The 21041-nt window shown below is 36.3% G+C and overlaps 1 protein-coding gene across 5 annotated transcripts in view; it reads left to right on the top strand.

Moving 5' to 3' along the window:
• SNTG2 (syntrophin gamma 2) overlaps positions 1-21041 on the top strand; it is a 221209-nt gene that overhangs the window by 82359 nt on the left and 117809 nt on the right. For all 5 annotated transcript variants that reach the window (XM_086875954.1, XM_086875955.1, XM_086875957.1 and 2 more), the window contains exon 2: positions 9891-10028. In XM_086875954.1, coding sequence (XP_086732080.1) covers positions 9891-10028 — 138 coding nt within the window. The remainder of the gene's footprint in view (positions 1-9890; positions 10029-21041) is intronic.

Genomic DNA, 21041 nt, shown 5'->3' with positions numbered 1-21041 from the left:
TCTTCTGTGCTATTTTCTTTAAATGCTTCCAGTTTCTGAAGGATAACTGCTTAAGATCTTTACACTGGTTATTTATTATTATTTTTATTTTATTTTTATTTTTATTGTTTTATTTTATTATTTTTAAATTTTATTTTCTTGTTGTTGTTTTGATTGTTTGCTTTGTTTTTGTCTTTTGCAGAAAACTTTAGTACTTTTTTCCTAGTTGGACCTGTTTTCTTTTCCACCTTATTCAGAAATTAAGTAGTTGGATATGGCTTTTTTCTTGATTTTGGCAGAGTAACACAACAGTTTAATAGGACAAAAACTCCAAAAACCAACAACAATTTTAATGCAAAATCTTGAAAAAGAATGACTGTGCTGGACCTGTAGCAGTCAAAAAGGGAAGGATAGCAAGAACAGGATGAATCAAAATCAGGTATTCTATTAAAAAAAAAAAAAAAAATTGATGCCTTCACATTGCTCTTATTTGGCTATTCTAGGTTAAGAAAATGGGTGAGATGTTTTTATTATGTTCTTAGTTTTTTTGTTTGCCTTTTTATATAATGACAGGAGTATTTATTAATCAGCTGAAGCCTTGCTAAGGGTAAGATTCATGGTATCAGCAATAGAACTAATCACATTAATTTTCTGATAATCTTGTTTCTAAATAATCTCTGAAGGGAATGTTGTGAGGTTTTTCCAGCTATTGCTAAGTGGTTTAGTTCGAAGTGTGAAATTTATGAGTTTTTGTTTGACTGGTAGAAACTGCTGTAAGCATAGGTACATCTTTATATTCTGAGGTTTTATATTCTTAAGCCATTTACTTAAAGATACTATCTAAATCAAAATAAAAGTAGGCAATTTTTCTACTGATTTGAGTCTTAGCAATTTTCTGGGTTAGAATTTAGAACATTTAACCATGTGTCTCTATTAGCATTTGTTAGTTTTTAAGAAGGCAATTTTTATTCTGACATGGCATTCTGGAAATTGATTTTTCAAATGTGCAATAGAGAATTTAAATATTTGTGTCAGATGTTTTGAGAGGTGCATGAGAATGACAACAATCAATCATAGCTAATTAGCTCATGATGTACTGAGCTTACAGTAATTAAAGAAGATATTCGTGCTTACTGATTAAGATCACAGATATTGTGAGCCAGCTGTTAATCACTTTTCTTGCAAGGGTAATGTCATTAGCAGACATGTATCCCTAAGGCTATTTTTGACTATTAGATAGGTTGTGATGTAAGCAACAAAACAGACTTAAAAATTTTGGATATTGAGAGCATCTTTTCAAACTTCTGTTACCTTGAATATCACCCTTGATAATTTAGGAAAAACTGTTCTGAGTTGTTAGAAACTGATGAAGTCATGCTGCTAGTAAAATCTTCTAAAAAGATGTAATGCTAATACACCTTTTACAGCTGTTTATATTGAAATTCAAATCCATAATATTGTTTTTAATAAATGCAGATTAAAAAAAAACAAAAACATCTTTATCAAGATTTGAATTTATATTGTACTATTAAAGGTGCATATTTCAAATGTAACCAATGCTTTTGGGAAAGATTCAAAGATTTCCTAAGTATCTAGTTTTGATGATCTTTATTTCTGATGTTGATTTTTTTACCAAAAAGTGCATTTAAAATTTACAGTACATTTTAATTCAGTATCTTTAATCTGAATTGACTTACACAAAAATCAGTGGTGTCCATCAGATAATATTCCACTGTCTTTGTTGTGAATGTGAATCACCATTTTGAAAGGAGTTATCAGAAATTTGTGATTCTATTCATTGAGAACAATTGTGAACATTATGAAACTATGACATAGAGTTACAGCTCTAGTAAAAATGCATGATCTAATATCAGTTTTATAACATGGAATGGCAAATATAAGTATTCTTACTAGCTTCTTACTGAGGCTATAATGCAGTTGTGGGTTTTTTTCCTGCAATTTCCCATCCATTTTTCTTGTGGGTGTGCTTATTTTGAATAGGACCTGAAAGAAGCTGAACATCTCAAGTACATTATAAAAGTTGGGTAGCTATTAGCTCAGTTTGATTGTATATTATTCTAGTTTAAAAGGTGGGGGGTTGTTGGTCTTGTGATACTTAAAATTTTTTGTGATACACTATTCAGTGTTAAAAAGTAACATTGATAATTTTTCTTTCCAGCTAGAATGAAATTCAGACTTAACTTTTTTCAAATCTTAATTTGAAATATTTCCCTTCAAGCTACTTTGAAATATTTGCCCTCAGACACGAGCAGTAGGGTAAGGCCTGGACCACTGGAGCAGCCTCAAGTTTCATCATCTGTAGCAGTGCTGGTGTTGGTGCTGTTTCCCAGCTGCAGACTTTGGGAAGGGAGGCAGAAGCAGCTGCTGGTGGTCTACATGTGGAGAGTGTGAAGGGGGGTTGTGGCCCCTGCCATGAATGCAGGTGTGTCCTCGCCTTTGGCCTCTGAGATGGGGTGGGCAGGGCTGCTGGGCCTAATGGATGTAAGGGCATTGCAGCATCCTTCTGTACATGGGAATTGGATACTGCTGAGAGTGGGCAGTGTACTTTACAGCAGAAAGATACTTAATACTTTTTTTCTTTTTTGATTTTTTTCCTGATTTTTTAAAAGTTAACGTTTTTTATGCATTTAAGTCTCAAAATGAAGAGTCAGTTTTTCATTAACATTGTTATTGGTATTAGTAGTATTTTAGTTTAAGGAAATAAAAATGTTTGATTCTTTGTTGCCATAGCCTCCATCTATATGGGTGGGTGGACAACTGCTTTGATGCTCAGACTGGGGGTAGTGGTTAATGGGGTATCATCTGTCTGGATTACTGTGGTAAGTGGTGTTCTTCAGATGTCTATCCTGTGACCCGTCGTCTTTAACATTTTTGTCAGTGACCTGGAAGAGGGCACAGAGGGCTTGGTTTTCAGCTTTGCTGATAACACCAAACTGGAGGGTGCAGTCAGTATACCCTTGACAGACACCTAGGCAGGCTAACAAAGAGACTGCCAGGAAATTAATGAACTAAATTAATAAAATCCAACAAGTGCCACATCCTGCACCTGGGAAAGAAGAGTTCCTGGCAGTGATACAGACTGGGGCCTGCCTGTCTGTGGTGCAGCTCATAGGAAGAGTTTCAGGGGCCTTGTTGGGTAGTGAGTTATACCTGAACCAGCAGCAGAGAAGGGATTAGGAGGAGCACAACTAGGAGATCAAGGGAATGATTATCCCTCTCTACTCAGTGCTCATTAGAGTAGTATGTAGAATACTGTATGCAGTTTAGACTCCCTCAGTACAAAAAAGACATTGATAATGCAGAGAAGGTTCATTGGGGAGCCACCAAGCTGGGTGGGCCTGGAAGCGCTTTCCCTGCGAGGGAGCTGGGCCCGTTCAGCCTGGAGATGGCTTCATCAGGACCTAAATGCAGCCTTTCCATGTCAATGAGGACATCAAGAAGATAGAACCAGGCTCTTTGTAATGGTGCCTGGGGTGGACACAAGACAGTAAGCAGAACTTGAAATGGGACACAATGAAAAGCCTTTTCTCATGAGGACAGACAAATAGTAGAGCTGTTTGCCCAGCAGTGGGGAACAGCCTCTGTCCTTAGAGATTTTCAGCTGGGTTGCTGGTCACACAGTTGCCTTTGTGGCTGGGTTTCATACCTTTCCAGATTCCTTCCTACAAGTGATGGTAAAATAATGTTTTCTCCCCTAATACAGGAGACTTGAACTACTCTTCTGAGATAAGGGACAAATCCATAGCATTTATTCTCCACAACATTTTTTGAGATGCTTCTTCTGGCTTGTTCACAGAACCCCTCACCCTCATAGTGTTGGGGAGCCATAAGCTATCCTCCAAATAGTCTGTTTAATGGCTTCATTATCATTATAGTCAGAATTTCTTAAAGGAAGGAATACTGAGGTATTTTTGTCTCTGAATTAGTGGTACAGTGTCATTAAATGTAAAAGTTGTAGTATGTTAAAGCTGAGAATAAGGACAACTCCATGTGTAATTGCAGGAAAAAACATACACTGTAAAGGAGCTCTGTATGACTCATTTCAGAAAGTTATAATTGATTTCTGTATGCTTTTAGCTTTACTGAATGGTTCTTTGTGTGTTTGTGCTGCTAATGGAATCATTGATTCTCTGTGTTCCACAGATGTGTTACTGCTTTCACTCTCTACTGCCTTATCCATTTGTCCAATTTTGTCCCATTGAAAAGTGTTTATTTGTTCTTACTCAAGGCTCCTTAAGCCTAAAACTGTCTTTTTTTCATCATGAAAGACGTAAGCACATTTCTTCTTAAGGTACAGTCATCTTTCAGATTAAGTGCTATGAAAATTTTGATTATTTACAAAGTTTGCTGTAATAGAACTCATCCAATATCTAGGCCCTAAAGTGATAAACTTCAGGCCTTCATAGTTATTTTTCACCCATCCTATGGCAGTTGCAAGTTATTCAGTCTAGGCGTCCTTGTATAGCCAGTCAGGTTTTCTCCTTGATTCAGAAGTTCATTCGTATGCAAGAAGTCACATAATTTTGAATATTAGCATGACATAGATCTAAAGGAGATGTTATTTTCTGGGATTTTGCCCTGAGAGAGGATTACCAGTACCATTTGGGCAGATGTTTGTTCAGTTTTCTCTCAGAATCCCTTAGCAATGGATGTCCATAATTTATCCAAGCAATCTGTTCAAGGACTTCCATTTCCTTGTAACCGGAATATTTTCAAAGGAGGAGATTTCTGAATTATTTTCTTTCTTGATTGCTCTATTAGCAATATGTTTTGAAGTACTTAAAACTGTCACTATGTTTTTGTATATGCTGTCTTGAAACAAAATAACCTGAATTTATCTTGAATTACTTACACATCCTATTTTACAGATCTCTGACCACTTCTAATTTTTTTTGTTTCTCTCATGACCCTTTTCAGCTCATTACCTCTTTGATGTAGTGTAGCCATGAAACAACACTGACATAATACTGTATAAAAGGAAACAATATACTGAGATGTATTAAATGCAACACTGATGATAGATTACTTCATGGGCATGAAATTTTGCTCCCTCACATTCAGCAGTGTTTAAGGAACCTTCTCAACTACCCAACTAAAGAACTGTATTTTTATTTGTACTTTTAGGTACTGTCTTGTAAGATTGAGAAAAAAAAAAATCAAAGGAAACGATTTGAAGAAAGCATGTGTTTGCCTTTATTGCAACAACAAAATATTGATGCCCATATTTTTCTGCCCAATCTCAGTGCTACATACCTGTTTCCATTCCTTAAGATATGGTGTAGAAGAGCTTTTCTTCTTCCATACAGATGACTGTTCTGCCTATAGTGGAACACCTCACGCTTTTTTTCCCTTTACATTTCATCCCATTTTAAATCTTTTTATGTTAGTCATGGCTATTTTAAATTTTAATTTCTCTGAGAAAGTATCTTTCTCTTTTGATCATGATGGGAAATGCGGTGCAGACAACATCAAACCTGTTGTGAGAGAGAAACTGGATTTGAGCCTGCCACAATTTAGTGCTCAGGGCACTATGAGGGACTTCCTGAAGTTCTCTTTCTTTCTAATCTTAAATGATGTAAGATAAAAATCAGTGACTCCAGTTTTTATGTGTCTTCTGCAAGTGTTCCAACTATAAGTATACCACAGATATGTAATTTCAACAGAGTGAAATTTTAAAATGAATTTTTTCATTTTAAAAAAATTAAATTGGATTAGAGAATTTTATCACTAGACTTGTGAGGTATAAATGTTGATGATAAAATATTAGTCTGGATAATGTGGCATTTCAGTGGGGAAAAAAAAAGTTCAAATACAGTATTTAAAGAGTTTTATTTACAAATAAAGGAAGGTCATTTATGAGTGAATTTTAACATATAAAATTGAACTGCAGTGCCCTTGAAGCTATGGATGTGTTTATTAAAGACTAAGATCAGCAAATAATGTTTTCTGCTGGAGAGCAAATGTAACTTAATGCAGAGAATTTTTTTGCAAGCTGTTTCAAAATAAAACAGCAGTGAAGACAATTTTTTTATACCAGTAAGACTGAAATTTGTTGTAGGGATGCCTACCTTGGAGCACAATTTGCAGCTGTGAGCTTTAGACAGCACATTTAAAGAGTCATGTTACTTTGAGTAGGGTCCCAAAACATTATGCTGAACAAGGAGTGCTTCAAAGCAAGTACAATGGCTAGGGACCTTCTTAAGTAGTCAACAATAAAACTGATAAAAAGATTCATCTGCTGTTCTAGCTCCCTCTAGAGAGGAATGTTTTCTGTGGTACTGACTGTTTTTGAGCTGGTTTAAGAAAGCAGGCTTCAGTGTTGTTTTTTCTTTTTCAAAAACAGAGCTGTGTCTATGCTTTCCTACAAGTCACAGCTACTATGATGCTTATACTACTGATCTTCTTTTCCTCCCACCACATAGTGAACATACACATGAACACCCACACACTCCTTTTCCTGAAGCCAGTTTCTAGAAAACTGTTAGAGGTATGAAAATCAACAATTAATTTCTTCTTCTGCCCAAGTGAATTTAAATTTGTATTCTCCTACCTCTTAATGTAAGCACTGAAATCCTATTGAGATGCAACTCCTTATGAAGTTTCTGCATGCTTTTTATTACAAAACATATGATCTCTAACAATACTATGTCATTTTGGAGAGTTATTTTGACTTTTCAGTCCTCACCTCTGGATATCAGCTACCTAGAATGGCCACTGTATAGATAGTTTTTAAATGAGAAATTGAGATGAACATACTTAGTTAAAATGTGAGATCTACATGCAAAGACTAAGTTCTCATTTAAAGCTTCTTGTTTGAAGAAACCCTTTGTCTGGACTGTGATTTGTCCCCTAGAGTTATGTATGCCAGCTCTTTAACACAAAGAGAGAAAAAGGGAATGTGCTGAACTTTGATTCAAAGCTATTTATAATGGTCTAAAAAAAGCTAACTTGAAAGGTTGAGAGAAATCCAGATTAATCTTATTGATTCTGAAAGCAAATAAGGTATTGCTGCACGTCATCTTGGATCACTTCAGCAGTTAGATGAAGTGTAATGTAGGTATTGGATTTTAATGGTAATAGATGAGCTTCAGTTGGACTTCAGTTGAAATAGTGTGATGGAAAATGCTAAACTATTTAATAGGTCACTCTGCATATTTCATTTGTTATCTGATCATCTGGCACAAATGAAAGTTCAGAGTTTTTTCATTGTGATTCTTCTAAACATATGTAACAATTTCTAGCAAGAGAATTGTTCTGGGTCTAAGCTGTATAAAGAGTGCTCCAGAGCTGTTTTCTTCCAGTGTTTCTGTAAAGCATGCTCTGGTACACAGCAAAAGTAGCAGTGATCACCAGTCCATGTGGGACAGTGATGCTCAACATCTGAACAGCAGCAAAATTCAGGGCCATTGTTTTTTCAAGGCTGAAGTTCTGTTAGGAAATACTTCCTGGTAGCATGGTTTTTAGGCAGATAGTACTGGCATAGTTTTCATGTATTGTCATTCACAAAAATGTATTGATAGGACATTCACACATGCTGAAAATGCGAAAAGACTATAAGCCTTGGAAAAATAAAATAAAGTTGGATTCCAAATGAGTAAGAGTGAGTAAGGCTTTATACTATGACTGAACTTTCTTTCCCTTAGACATACCCAGCAAACACTGAATGGATTTGTCTTCCCACAATTAGACACTTATATTTGAGTTGTTACTTATATTTACCTTATAACTCAGAGAGCTATGACTCATTTGTTCCCTTCTAGATAGATGTATAAAAGAGATCAGATAGAATCACACTTCAGAGTCTCACCGCTGCCTGGACAGATTCAGAGCAGCAAAGATGTGGGTTTCTCTCACAAAAAAAGAGGCTGGAAGAATTGGGGTTTTTCACTCTGGGAAAGAGAGGGCTCCAGGAATATCTTAGAGCAGCCTGCCAGTAGCTGAAGAGCACCTTCAAGAATGCCAGAGAGGGACTTTTTACAAGTAATGGGACAGGGCAGAATAGCTTTAAATTGGAAGAGCACAGGTTTGAGTTACATATTAGAAAAAAAATTCTTCACTGTGAGGGTGGTGAGGCACTTGAGCAGGTTGCTCAGAGAAGCTGTGGATATCCCATTCCTGGAGGTGCTGAAGGTCAGGCTGGACAGGGCTTTGAGCAACCTGGTTAAGTGGAAGGTGTTCTTCCAACGTGTTGAAAGTGGATGATTTTAAGGACCTTCCCAGCCCAAGCTGTTCTGTGATTTCTGCACTGTAAACCTTTCGTGACATCCATTACAGGCTGAAGATACCTACATGTGGATGTCTGCTGACATGACCAGTGTTTGTATCTCATTATAAACATGGAAATGTGGTCTTGCCTTCAGCTAGAAAAGGACCTGGATATCCCAAAAAGCCTGTGTCAGCTTTGCATGCTCAGAGGTCTTAGGATATCCTAGTGTCTTAAATGGCAGAAGTGACCTACCTAGGGACAATTGCTTTGAGCCCAGGGATAGCCCAACTACATGAGCAATTCATCTGAGCAACTGCTGTGTATATAATTCAGGACAAATTTAATTGTTGTCTAGGCTGCATTTTCTATTTTTGCTATAAGGGAGGTTTTGACACTCCGTTGCAGCATGGAGCTACACCAAATGTAAGTGCCTTAAGCTTAAGCTGATCCTGTTTTTAATAACTGAAAGGTTTTATTGACAATCACCACAGACCTTTCGCCTTAATTTTATGGAAATGGAAATATTATGAAGCTAATTTTTCAGTTTATTTTTATTTTAAAATCCTTCAAGCTTTCATTCTGTACACAGGACACATTTCTTCTATATTTCCATTACTCTTTTTTTATACAGTCCACGGTTTAGGAAAACATAGATGAACAACTTGATATTAAATCTTCTTTTAAAAACAAATACAAAATACAAAAACTTAATGCTTGATTTTTCTTCTCTTGCATAAACTGGAGTGTTGTAATATATATTATAAATTGATAAACAAATAGTGCTTTTAAATATGATCGCTCATTTCAGAACAGGTGGTTTTTTTCTTCTGTGCAGTGAATGTAAAGATTTGAAATTTCATTTGCCTGCATATTTTAACAAATTGCTGTAAACAGTCCTAATACAAGTTTTTGTTTAAGGAAATACCTGACTGAATGTTAGTGGGAAATTTAAGCGAATAAACCAGAAATTAAAATAAAGTTTCTTTTCTACTACTTATGGAGAAAACATTGTTTATACCAAATAGTTGACCATCCTATGAAGTTTGCTAGTTATTAGTCCAGTGATGGTGTAACTTAAGAAATGTATGTTCATCTTATCCTAAATGAAAGAAATTCTGTAACAACTGGGTTTAATAACATGTTTTAAACGTGAAAACATAGTTTTCTAATGTAACAGAACTCTGTATCTTAATGGAAACTTTTATGAAGGGTACAGTTCTTTTTCTGACAGAGTGGAACAAACATCTTTAAGACAGGAACAATATTTCACTTCCTCACTTCTTGCCAAAAATGGAAAATGTGTTCACATGCATTTATACATACCTACCTGTTTTGAATACATTTTCGTAAGTCTTTATATAAATAAAGTCAAATAGGACATCATTAATTGGCAACATTTCTTTGTGGAACACTACAATGAAGATATTTTTTAATTTTTTTTTTTTTCTTTTACTCTTTGCATATTAATGTCTTCTTCAAAGACCACTTAGTCTGTATTTTCCGGTACAAAAGAGGCTTTTTATGTCTAATCAATTTGAAGACTGAAAAGCAGACCAGTTTTCCACTTTCTGTAAAAAATGCTCATCTGTATGCTTTTTACTTATTGAATGGGATAGAGCTTGTTATTCACCATTATGAAACGTTCATATTCTTAAATTTTTATGTATGCCTTTCTTTTTTGCAGACTAAAACTGGTATTGCATTGTTGTATGATGAAGTATCTGAAAATGCTTATGACATCCGACTGAAACTTACAAAAGAGGTATTAACAATTCAAAAACAAGATGTCGTCTGTGTTAGTGGAAGTGATCACAGTGCAAATGTAAGTGCTTCTATATCTCTGTGCTTTTGACTACGCACTTCAATGTCTTCTGCAGAGGTCACCTTATTCTGTTGGAGTGCAAGAGATTTTATTGGGTAATGGAAATACAAGTAATTACCAGTTGTCAATTCTTCTTTGGTTACCTACATTCATAAGTGTAAAAGCTGCAGTTTTGACTGGTACTATACATACTTTATTATAGAATTTATAATCTTAACAGAAGCAAAAACCTCTCTAAATACCAAAATTAAAGCATTTGTCCATTAAATATTGCTGGGCCATTAAATTAAGGGAGAAAAAGAAAAAATATTTCCTAATGGAAGCATTTGAATAGTAAACTGATACACCAAAGTTTTCTTCATTTGTGTACCAGACAGGATGTCTGTTCAAGGGCACTGAGCTGACTGAGAGGACACTTGACGGGCACTTATTTCACTGTAATTCTCTTTCAGGCACAGTATTTGGTGCTTTTTTTAACCAAAATTCAGTTATGCTGCATTTTCAAAGCCTGTGGTGCCTCTAAGCTATAGAGGAATCTTCTATGGTCTGTGTGACCATTTGGTAATGTCACTAGATAAAATGGTGGCATTTTGCATAAGCAGTACAGCAAGAGTGTCTAGGTTATCAACATTTTTAAGTAATGTATTTCATTTTCTCATATAAATAGTGAACCAGTGTTTTTCTTGAAATTGGAATACATATACTTAATTTAACTGAGTGAAATCAATTTCATGAACTTTGCTGGTGTTTCTTAGAGCACACAGTTCACGGCATCCTCTTCAGAGGGGCCAAGAGAGATTGTTTCTGTCTGCTTGCTGTATTGAATATGTCATGTAAGCTTACAATCTGGGACTTGGGGACATTAAGTGGGTTTGTGATAGTCTGCTAAGAATTAGAAGCAAAAAAAGCATATAATGGGTGTCTGTGTGTGTATATATATGTTAGAGAGTCTACCTCTATAATATGTAAATATTTCATTCCTGCTGCAGTATTCATATAAATTGTTTAATATCACATATAAAATAATTTGAAATAGCTTTTAGCAATTCAAAACATTATGTACTTGTCCATGGAATTCTGTGGAACATAACTTACTTACTCTTTAAAATGTTAAGAAATGTTAAGAAATGTTTGATCGGTGACAGGCATGTCCACTTCTGGTTGGTTTGCTGAGATAAGTATAAGCCTCATTCATCAGCTTTGCATATACTTTCTGCTTCACTGAGAAGCATGAAAAAACACAGCTTTTTTTTTTTTTATCAGTCCTTGCTGGTAATGCTGGTAAGTTGTATGCAAACTTGTTGCAAGAGTCATAGTAAAATATAATGAGACTTCAGTATATATGTCTGTGCATAGAATTATACATGGTTGTTATGGACTCAATGGTTTAAATGCCTTGTGTATGAATCTCATAGAGAAGAATCAAAATTCTATCCTACATAGTCCTAGGTTACTTCTTGAATCAACACAAGCTAGTTGCATCTGAGAAAACACTGTATCAAATCTGTGTATTTATTGATCAACATCCAAAATACAGCAGGACATCCCCCACCCAACATTCTCAAACTCCAACATAAACAGTACAAAACCCCACCCTGAAAAACCCAAGTCTGCCTCTTCCTTTTAGTATCAAGATTTGGGTTGATTTTGATGCTTTTTACACCTGCACTTGATGGGTACCCTAAATAGTATTTCCTGATGGAAGACAGACAGGGAGACAAGCTTTCATAATATTTAAGGAATTGAATTTTGAAATAAATTCTGGAAAATAATAGACCTTGCAGAGGAGGCATAGCTGGGATATGCAGCCACTGCATATAAAATGAGTGCAAGTTCCCTGATTGCATTTCATGTCCAGTAGTAATCACAGTAATGGGTAGAGCATAGAAAGACATGATTCCTAGGACTGTGGTAAGAAGAAATAGTTTTTCTTTGTTGTAGATGTAGTGTTAATGTGTAAAAATAAGTGAATTTCAAGTATAATACAGATGGTAATTTAGGTTAGAGTTGCAAAGTATTGCATTGCTCTAGGTATGACACCCATTCAGAAGGGATTTCTCATACCTCATACTGTTGAGAAATAATAGTGGGAAGTCCTGCTGAGCTGCCCTTTCCTGGAAAAAAAAATTGTTACCGTTACCCTTATTTTCCTTAAATTTTCTCACTGAAGACTCTGAAAACTAAATTTTAAGGGTCTGATTGGTTTTCTGCGTCCCTTACAAGATCTCCTCAAGGTCCCTTGTTGAAAGTGTTATCTGCACTCCTCACAGGATTCTGTCATCAAACTCTAATGAGAAAAATGGATTAGACTGTCTTGATGGCCATATTTACTTTTTCTTTTTTTTTATATTTTGAACCAAATAAAAACTTCTGAACAACTAGCATTTAATATGAACACAAATTGAGTGTAACATGGAGATAAACACTGTTGCTTTTTACTGTATTTAAATTTCTAGTACATAGGAGCTCAAAAGCAGAATTTGAAATCAGGCTGAAATAGTTGGTAGTTCTCTAACATCGAGTTTGGTAATTTTACAATTACAGTTACATGATAGAAATTCCAGAGATAAATGCTTTCTATTTCAAGTGGTTAAACAGAATAGTTTTCATCCCTGTTCCGTATGATTCAAAATATTAATAGAAAATGGCAACCTGAAAGTCAATGCTATAGCAGTCATAAACGATCACATTGTCTTACTGATTTATTCTCCTTTCTCTGTACTTTTTGATTCTCAGGTACTTGTAGTTAATCTTTATTTTACACATGGCTATTCATCAAACCAGTTCATTTGCAACAAAAAAAAAAAAAGAAGGCAACTTGTGCCTTCTTTTTGTGCTTACCATGAAGGCATGGAATGAGAAAAAAAACCTGAGTGTAGTATGATTTTTCCTCTTAGTTGGGACTGGGATATTTGAATGGAAAATTATTGAAAAGGAAAGTTCTTTTTCTACTTGTGGTAATACTTTTTTTCTCCAGCCACTTACATGGGATAGCATCTGTGGGATGCATTTGCTTCTAGGCTCTCTTTTACTGACAGGTTCATTAATCCTGAGGAACACTGAGGACAGGATTTGCAGCTGTGCATATTTAGCTCTGCCAGTCTGGTGTAGTTCTGAATGCTACACTGAGGAGTGGCAAAGACATCAGTGATCATCAGAACTACTGTGATGAGTTGGACTTTCAGCAATAGAGATTATACCCAAGGATAAAAGGTTCTTACTATAAAATACCATTTACTACCATCATCTAGTTCTATTCCTATTTCATATTTTGTAATCTGACATTCATTTAAATGCTATTTTTAAGCATTGAGAAAGCTTCACCTTTGATGAGAAATTTTGTACCTGGCTTACTGTAATTAAATGTTCAGCCCATTTAAATTGTTTCAGTCTTGGACTTGGATGAGAGAGTAATAAGAGAAAAACATGTTTTTTGACATTCAACGGGTATATAGAAAAAATAATGTAGAATTAGCTGGTTTTTTTTGTATTTGATTTTTTCACAGTAGACAAGCTGCTTTTAAGTATCTCTAAAAATCCTTCTGGATTTGCAGCTAATTAGGGAAGTAATATTTTGCAGTGCTTTTTTATATAATATATTTATATATAATTTATAAAAATAATTTTCTATGTAACTGTAAATATTTATATAATTTATATTTATGTTCTAAACATGCAATTTTTTCCATCAAGGTGCATTTCAGATCTTCAGACTTGGCAAATTCTAGTGTTTTAAGCAAGTCTTCATGACTGTTATGTTTGAGGTGTTCAGATTTTAAGCATAAAGGAGAGTGCATAGGTGCATCCAAATCACGGTGATAGAGTTGACCTCCGTGTGAGGCAACTCTTGGAATGTACCAGGCTCTGTCCTGGGGTGGATGATGAGCAAATTGAGAGTTATGAGTTAGGATAAAAGGGCAGAGGAGAATAAAAGGGCAGGGTAGGATAAAAGGGCAGAGTAGCAAGGGTGACACTGTTGTGGGTGTTTGCTACAGGCTCCTGGTCAGGAGTGGGGAGTGGATGAGGCCTTTTTCGGGCAGCTCAGAGCAGCCTCACAGTCACAGGCTCTGGCTCTTGTGGGGGACTTCAACCACCCTGACATTGCTGGAGAAGCAACACCATGAAGCACAAACAGCACAGGAGCATCCTGGAAAGTGCTAATGGCAACTTCCTGACACGGGGAGTGGAGGTTCCCACAAGGAATGGTGTGCTCCTTGACCTTTCACTAAAAAACAGAGAGGGCCTTGTTGGAGATGTAAAGGTTGGGGGCAGTTTTGGCTGTAGTGACCATGAGATTGTGAAGTTCAGTACAGAACAAGAAGCAGGGCAACAAGTAAATTGTAACCTTCAGCCTATTCAGGGCTAAAGAACTACCTTTAGCCTCTTCAGGGGATCTTCTTGGAAGAATCCCATGGGAATGGACCTTTCAGCAAAGAAGGGTCCGAGAGTTGGCTCATATTGAAGAATCACTTTCTCCAGATTCAAGAACAAACCAACCCAGTGAGCAAGTAATTGAACAAAGGGGGGAAGACACCTGCATGGATAAAAAGGAACTCCTGTCATTACTCATGTGTAAGCAGGAAATGCAGAGGAGATGGAAGCAGAATCAGATCACTTGGAATTAACATAGAGAGGTTGTCAAAGCAGAAGTGAAAAAAAGGCCAAGGTCCACCTGGAATTAAATCTGGTCAGGGATGTCAAGGACAATAAGAAAGGCTTTTTCAGATGCATCAATAGCAAAAGGAAAACTAAGGATAATGTGGGCACATTACTAAATGGAGAGGGAACCTTAATAACAGAAGATGCAGAGAAGGCAGAATAACTGAATGCTGCCTTTGCATAGGTCTTCTATTGGTAAGATCAGACCTCTGAATCTCTGACCTGAGAAACCAGGAAAAAGAACTCTTGGAAGGTAGACTTTCCCATGGTCAAGGAGGGTTGGATTAGAGAACACCTAGGCAAACCTGACATCGACAAGTTCAGGGGCCCAGATGGGATCCATCCACCAGTGCTGAGAGGGATGCCAGATACCACATAAAGGCTGCTCATGATCATCCCTGAAAGGTTGTGGCAATCAGAATAGGTGCCTGAGGACTGGAAGAAAACAAATGTCACCTCAGTCTTCAAAAAAGTGAAAGAAGAAGGATGCAGGAAACTATCAGCCAGTCAGCCTCACCTCAATCCCTGGAAAGGTGATGGAATGCCTCATTTTGGATGCCATCTCTATCTACATGGATGACGAGCAAGTGACCAGGAATAGTCAGCATGAATTCACTAAGAGTAAACCATGACTGACCAACCCAATTGCCCTCTATGATGAAACAGCTACCTGGATGAATAACAGCTGAACCTCAGCTTTGGTAAGGCTTTTTGTCTCTCACAGTATACTCACAGTTACAGTTACTCACAGGTAACTGAGCACTGGAACAGATTGCCCAGAAGGGTTGTAGTCTCCTCCATTGTAGGTATTCAAGAACAGTCTGGACACAGTCCTGTGGCACTTGCTGTAGGATGACCTTGCTTGAGCAGGGAAGTTGGACCAGATGACCCAATGTGGTTCCTTCCAAACTCATTCTGTGATTTCCTGAATTGGTGCACACTCATAAAATCCAAGCACAGAAGTATTGACAGAAATACTGAATTGAAAATAAATAGTTTCCCCTAGCTGCCAAGTATTTTTAACAGAAGATATTTTCTCCCCTAAATTTAAAGTTTAACAATACTCACAGAAATAAATTAATTGTATGACAGACAGGGAGAAATCAATTTTAGTTAAAGGAGAAACATGAAAACATTACATTTTGAACTTTATACTTAATGAAGGTACTATTGTACTTTAATTCTTTCTCACTTTACCTGCCAAAATTAATTTCTTGCATACAGTACCTCATCCTTAATAGTCTTTGTTTTTCATCTATGTATATTGCTTCATCCTTCTGTTGACAGTCTATAGTTTTATGCCTGGGTATGGCATTAGAATTTCATTAGAATTTTCTTTCTTTTATTTTGTATTTTATTTTTGTAAGAAAAAGAACAGAAATCCATCTTTTTTTTTATCAAAATTGGTCCTTCTCACAGAGCTGAACTGTCTCTGAATTGGTCAGGGGTCAGGCAAAGAGGTTTTGAATGCAGGCAGACGGCATCTTGACTGGAAGAGGACTCCTCAGAGGCTTATTTGAGTCTAATAGAAACCTTTGCATGCTGGATACTCAAAGTTCCAGCTTCACAAGCTGTGTTTTAGAAGGAAACAAAGTGAATAAGGAAGAAAAACAGCAAAATTAGTTGTTTTGTTGATTAAAAAAATAAAAACAGTGTCTGAAAATACTGTTTAAATCCCTGATGAGATTTATATGGGTTTTCCTTTGTAACTCAGACACTAATAAGGACACAGAAGAATGTTATTTTAGAAAACGTCTAGGGAACAGATCTGCAAAAAAAATCTAAAAGTTGTTTTTTTATAATGCAAGGAAATTTCTGCCTCAAGAACTGCTAATACTGCAGTTTGCCCGGTGACTGTTCTACCATTGCTGATGAGGTATTTTAGTTCAAAATTGTTTTTATTAAAAAAGCTAACAATGAACAATTTCTATATTTTTTTCTATCTTTTTTTGAGCATCAAGTGAATTATTAAGTCTTCCTTTTGAAACTAAGATCACTTGTATGGAGAAAATACATTATTTAACCGTTTGTCATTTGTTTTCCATGGTCTGGAAAGCTGACCTAGATACTTAGAAGATAGATACCAAGTAATTCCTTAGGAACTTTATTATGGCAGATCACATGCTTGTCTTGCTGCCACTCTGAGAACAGTTAGAAGTTTGCATCACAAAATAAATATGAGTGTTTCTCAGCATGACAAAAAAACCTTTATTATTAAAGATAGAAAGAATAAGTAGCTTTAAAAAATGGCTGATAAACAGAACAGAAGATTGCAAAGGATACTTAGAATAACCCTGAAAAACAATCTCTTCCTGAAATGTGGAAAGAGTGAAAGAAGGGTGAGTATTCATACCAACAAGATAAAATGAAGACATCACAACTTCGGTAAGTCACACATATACATCAATATATATGTCCTTTAACTTAAATTTCAATAAATCTATTATACTTGAAGCTATGACAGTGTCAGGACTGGTAAACTGTAACGTAGACATTGTGAGAGGTCTTGTAGCACTTAAGACTGAACTGTCTGACTGTGATGAAAGTATGAGGCTTCCTAGCATCAATATTTGGAATATGGATGGGTTCAACCCCTATTGTTCATCCTCACTATAGCCAGCCTGTGAAATGCTGTGCAAAGTTGAATGCAGTTGGCATTACTCAGAGAAAATCTGTATTCTGGCAGAATTTAGCTATAATCTGGTTTTACAGGATGCCTTTTAAATTGAAAGTAATCAGCTAATTTTTAATAGAAGTAGTATTATCATATCTTGACACAGGACCCTATACATTAGTAACTCTGGAAATCCATATTTGTAGATGGTCTGCATTGATGTAATTTGTATCTGAGAAGAGTCTGGGGTCTTTTCACACCACTTGCCAAAAAAATCTCCTGTCCCAACTGAGTATTTCACAAATCAGTGGAGGAGCACCTGAGGATTATTCTGAAGTCATACTGAGACTGTTTCATCCAGACACATTAATGTGATTCCTTCCCTCAGAGGAATAAAACACCATGAGCTTTGTTAGTCATCTTAACTAGAACAGATCATGTAATAATTTATTTTGAAAGGGACCTCTTGAGGTTATCTAATTCAACCCACTGCTGAAAATGGTGATAGCTTCCAAGCTGCTGAGGGCTTTTTCCATTCATGTTTAGAACATCTTCAAGGACAGAGGTGCTACCACCACTCTGAGCAGCTCTTGATAACTCTTAAGCATGTGAAGTTCTTTCCTATTGTTATGCTCAATTGGAATTTCCTCTGTTGCAAGTTCTGACTGTTGCCTCTAATGCTTTTTCTTTGTAAGCCTATGAGAACAATTGTTTTTGTTTTCGTTTTTTGTTGTATAATCCTCCCTTAGCTTGTCTAGCTTTGTAAATAAAATGAGTGACTTCATTTTTGTCTAAAAAACTCCACAGAAATTTGCCAAAAAATACAGTTTTCCCCCCAAAAATCCCCAAACTAACCCACAAAAAAAACCCCACACACAAACAAAAACTCACCAATTTCTGTCTACAGTAATAAGATAATATAACATTTATAATAAGATAATAATGTAAATTGCCAAAAATGTTACTATATTTACTCTGCAGATGTCCCAGGTCTTTTTTAGCACATGAAAAGATCTGCTTTGATTTGTTTTGCTGAACAGCAACTGGCATGCCTCAGTCAATTTTTGCTGCATTCTTCTTGTCCTTTTAGAAAAAGGTGAGAACCTGTGCAGTGCAAGAAGTTAAGCTTCAAAACTCTCCCATTCAAAATAATATTTTGATTTTTGTCTACTTGTTCCTTATTACACCTTGCCTTCACTTCATGGATGTGGAGAATGAGGCATCACATGTTACCATGGAGGAGTAGTTTTATAGAAAAGCTGCTTCATTATTTTTCAAAGCATTCTTTGGTTGTTTACCTGGTTAATATAAGATGCTTATGATTACAGTTCCCTAAGAGGACAGTATTAATGACTTGTGGAAATGCAGAAATGGCATGTTCAGTCAGACTGTGGCTAACAGTGTGACATTTACATTTTTCTTATGCTGCTTTCATTTTTTAAGATTTACATTTACTCAGGACATACACAAGTAGTAACAGCAGTGTGTAAGGAAGCAGCAATCAAAACTCAGTGCTTTCTGGCTTATAGTCAAGTATTCTTTGATCCTGACTGCCATGTACCGAAAGAAGGAGTCTCTGTTCCAGTCCTAGGTATAGGCATTGCAGTTCCTCTGGTGTGCTGTATGATATATAATGTATCTTTACATATTAGCATAATGCTGCGTGGTTCTAGCTTCATCATGTAGATGCCTATATTGTTAGTTATTGTTATTGTTAACTTAGTGGTTAACTATAATCTGGCACCATCTCTTGTTAGTGTGCTGCACATACACGCCCTCCTCAGTATGGTGTTTATTTTCAATTCCATCTGGAAATAATTTCAGCAAGAGCAGCCCCTACTGTACTATTAAATTCATACTTCTACAAGGACAGTCAGTGCTACAAATGGATGTGGGGGTTTAGATAAGTTCATGTCTTTTACCCAGGCCTCTGGCAGCAGGCAGTAGCTTTATTGAGGCAGCCACGTCAATACCCAATCTCGTTTGCAAGTTCTTTAATAATGGCTGATTTGGTCTATTATAGAATGTATTATTTATTTAATAGCCAAAAAACCAACAGACATAAGACTTAACCTAATACTACACAGGATTAAGGAAAAAAAAGAGAAACTACTAGTAGGTGCATACAGTGCAAGGTTAAAGGCACCTATTAATGTTACAGCTAGCAAAGAAATAATATAACTTAGTATTCAATGTATCTAACCATCCAATTGTTGGTGGGGCACACATCAAGATCCTTTCCCTCAATCTCTAAAGGGAAGTAACCATGGATTTGCTTCCAAACTCTGGGGACAAGTCTCAAATACTTCAGGGTGTAAGAGGCTTCTGCTCCTGCGAAAACTTGTCTTTTATAGTTCGTAGAACAGTGTCTCTTAGTAAAGAATATTTCTTTTATTTCTTCTCACATCTGCTCTCTAGACTGAGATGTTGATTCTTAGCTGAGGTCTGAGCCCTTTTGGCACCAGAGATGACCCCTTGCTGGGCCCTTTAGACCCTGGGTTATCTCTTCTATGTGCACCAGCTGTGGTAGAGAGGATGGGGGATAGATGTCCTGCCACAGTCTCCCAGCAGGTGCATGGCAACCTGCAGTCATTGAGTAGGTGAAATTTCGCTGCCAGTGAGTGAAAAGTGAGGGTCATATGAGAGGAAGTGAAAATACCTATTTGGCTAAATGCTAAATACATGTTCAACAGTTTGCTGAGGGAGCTCAAGGTCTGGAGAGGTGGAGGGTGTGAACTGAGAAAACCCTCATCATGGGAGCTCCCATGAATCTTCTTGAGGAGAAAATTCCCTGAAAAATTTCAACATACTCTCATTCACCACATTATCTTTTCTTCTTTTGAGATATGTAACAACCAGCCAGATATCTGCCTTTTATGAAGCATTTTACTGGGTCTCACATTTTTACAAGATCTGTTCAGTCATTTCCTATCTCATAAATTCCTTGCGGTACCTTCAAGAATTACTAATAAAAGGAACATATGGCTGATATGTTAAGTCCTAAGAAGAAAACTAACTCTATCCCAAGTGAAACTAGTACAATCTTCTTACCCCTTCAGGTATCAGACTGCTTCTTCCCTTGCGTTGATGCAGGACAGGTTACAGGCTTCTCTTTTGAGTTCTATTATTGCACTTTCTTGTTTTCCTTTTTCCTTTCCCCAGTATGTTTCCTAAGGGCCTAGATGGCAAACTCTGCATTTTTCTTATTTTTTTTCCTGTTGCAAAGCTGCCATGTAGTGTCTGCAGTTAATTTGACATCTTACTTTCAACAAGTAAGGAGAACTTCTGAGACTACTCCTTCCAATAAATACTAGACTACAGATTTAGAAGTAAGAATAAATTTATTTTTAAAAAATCTTGTAAACAATGCAGTGATGATTTCTTTGTTCTCTTTGTTCACTTTTTCTTATCTTCCTGTTTATTCACTTTTTATATTTAAGGACTAGACTGCAATCTATTAAGATAATAGTCTGTTGTGGTGTGAGTGTGGGACTAGATAGGCTCAGGTACCAAGGCGCATTTAGTCATGAGTATTATATAATTTTATGAACACATACAATTTATACCTGTTCCTTTTCTGAGTTAAGTAAATGTGACCAGTCCCCTTAAGTCAAGACCAGTAATTTTTGTCCTAATTGGTAATTTAGATGATGTTTCATGATACTGAACCTGTTGGTCCCCCTACATTCCCTAGGATTTGTTGGTGTGGTCATTGTTATGAATACTACTGCTATTGGTTG

The sequence above is a fragment of the Cyanistes caeruleus genome, chromosome 2 (genome assembly GCF_971803275.1).
Source record: "Cyanistes caeruleus chromosome 2, bCyaCae1.hap1.1, whole genome shotgun sequence".
NCBI lineage: Eukaryota > Metazoa > Chordata > Aves > Passeriformes > Paridae > Cyanistes > Cyanistes caeruleus.
Note: the sequence above shows the minus strand (reverse complement) of the source record. Positions and strands in the feature narration are given on the sequence as shown.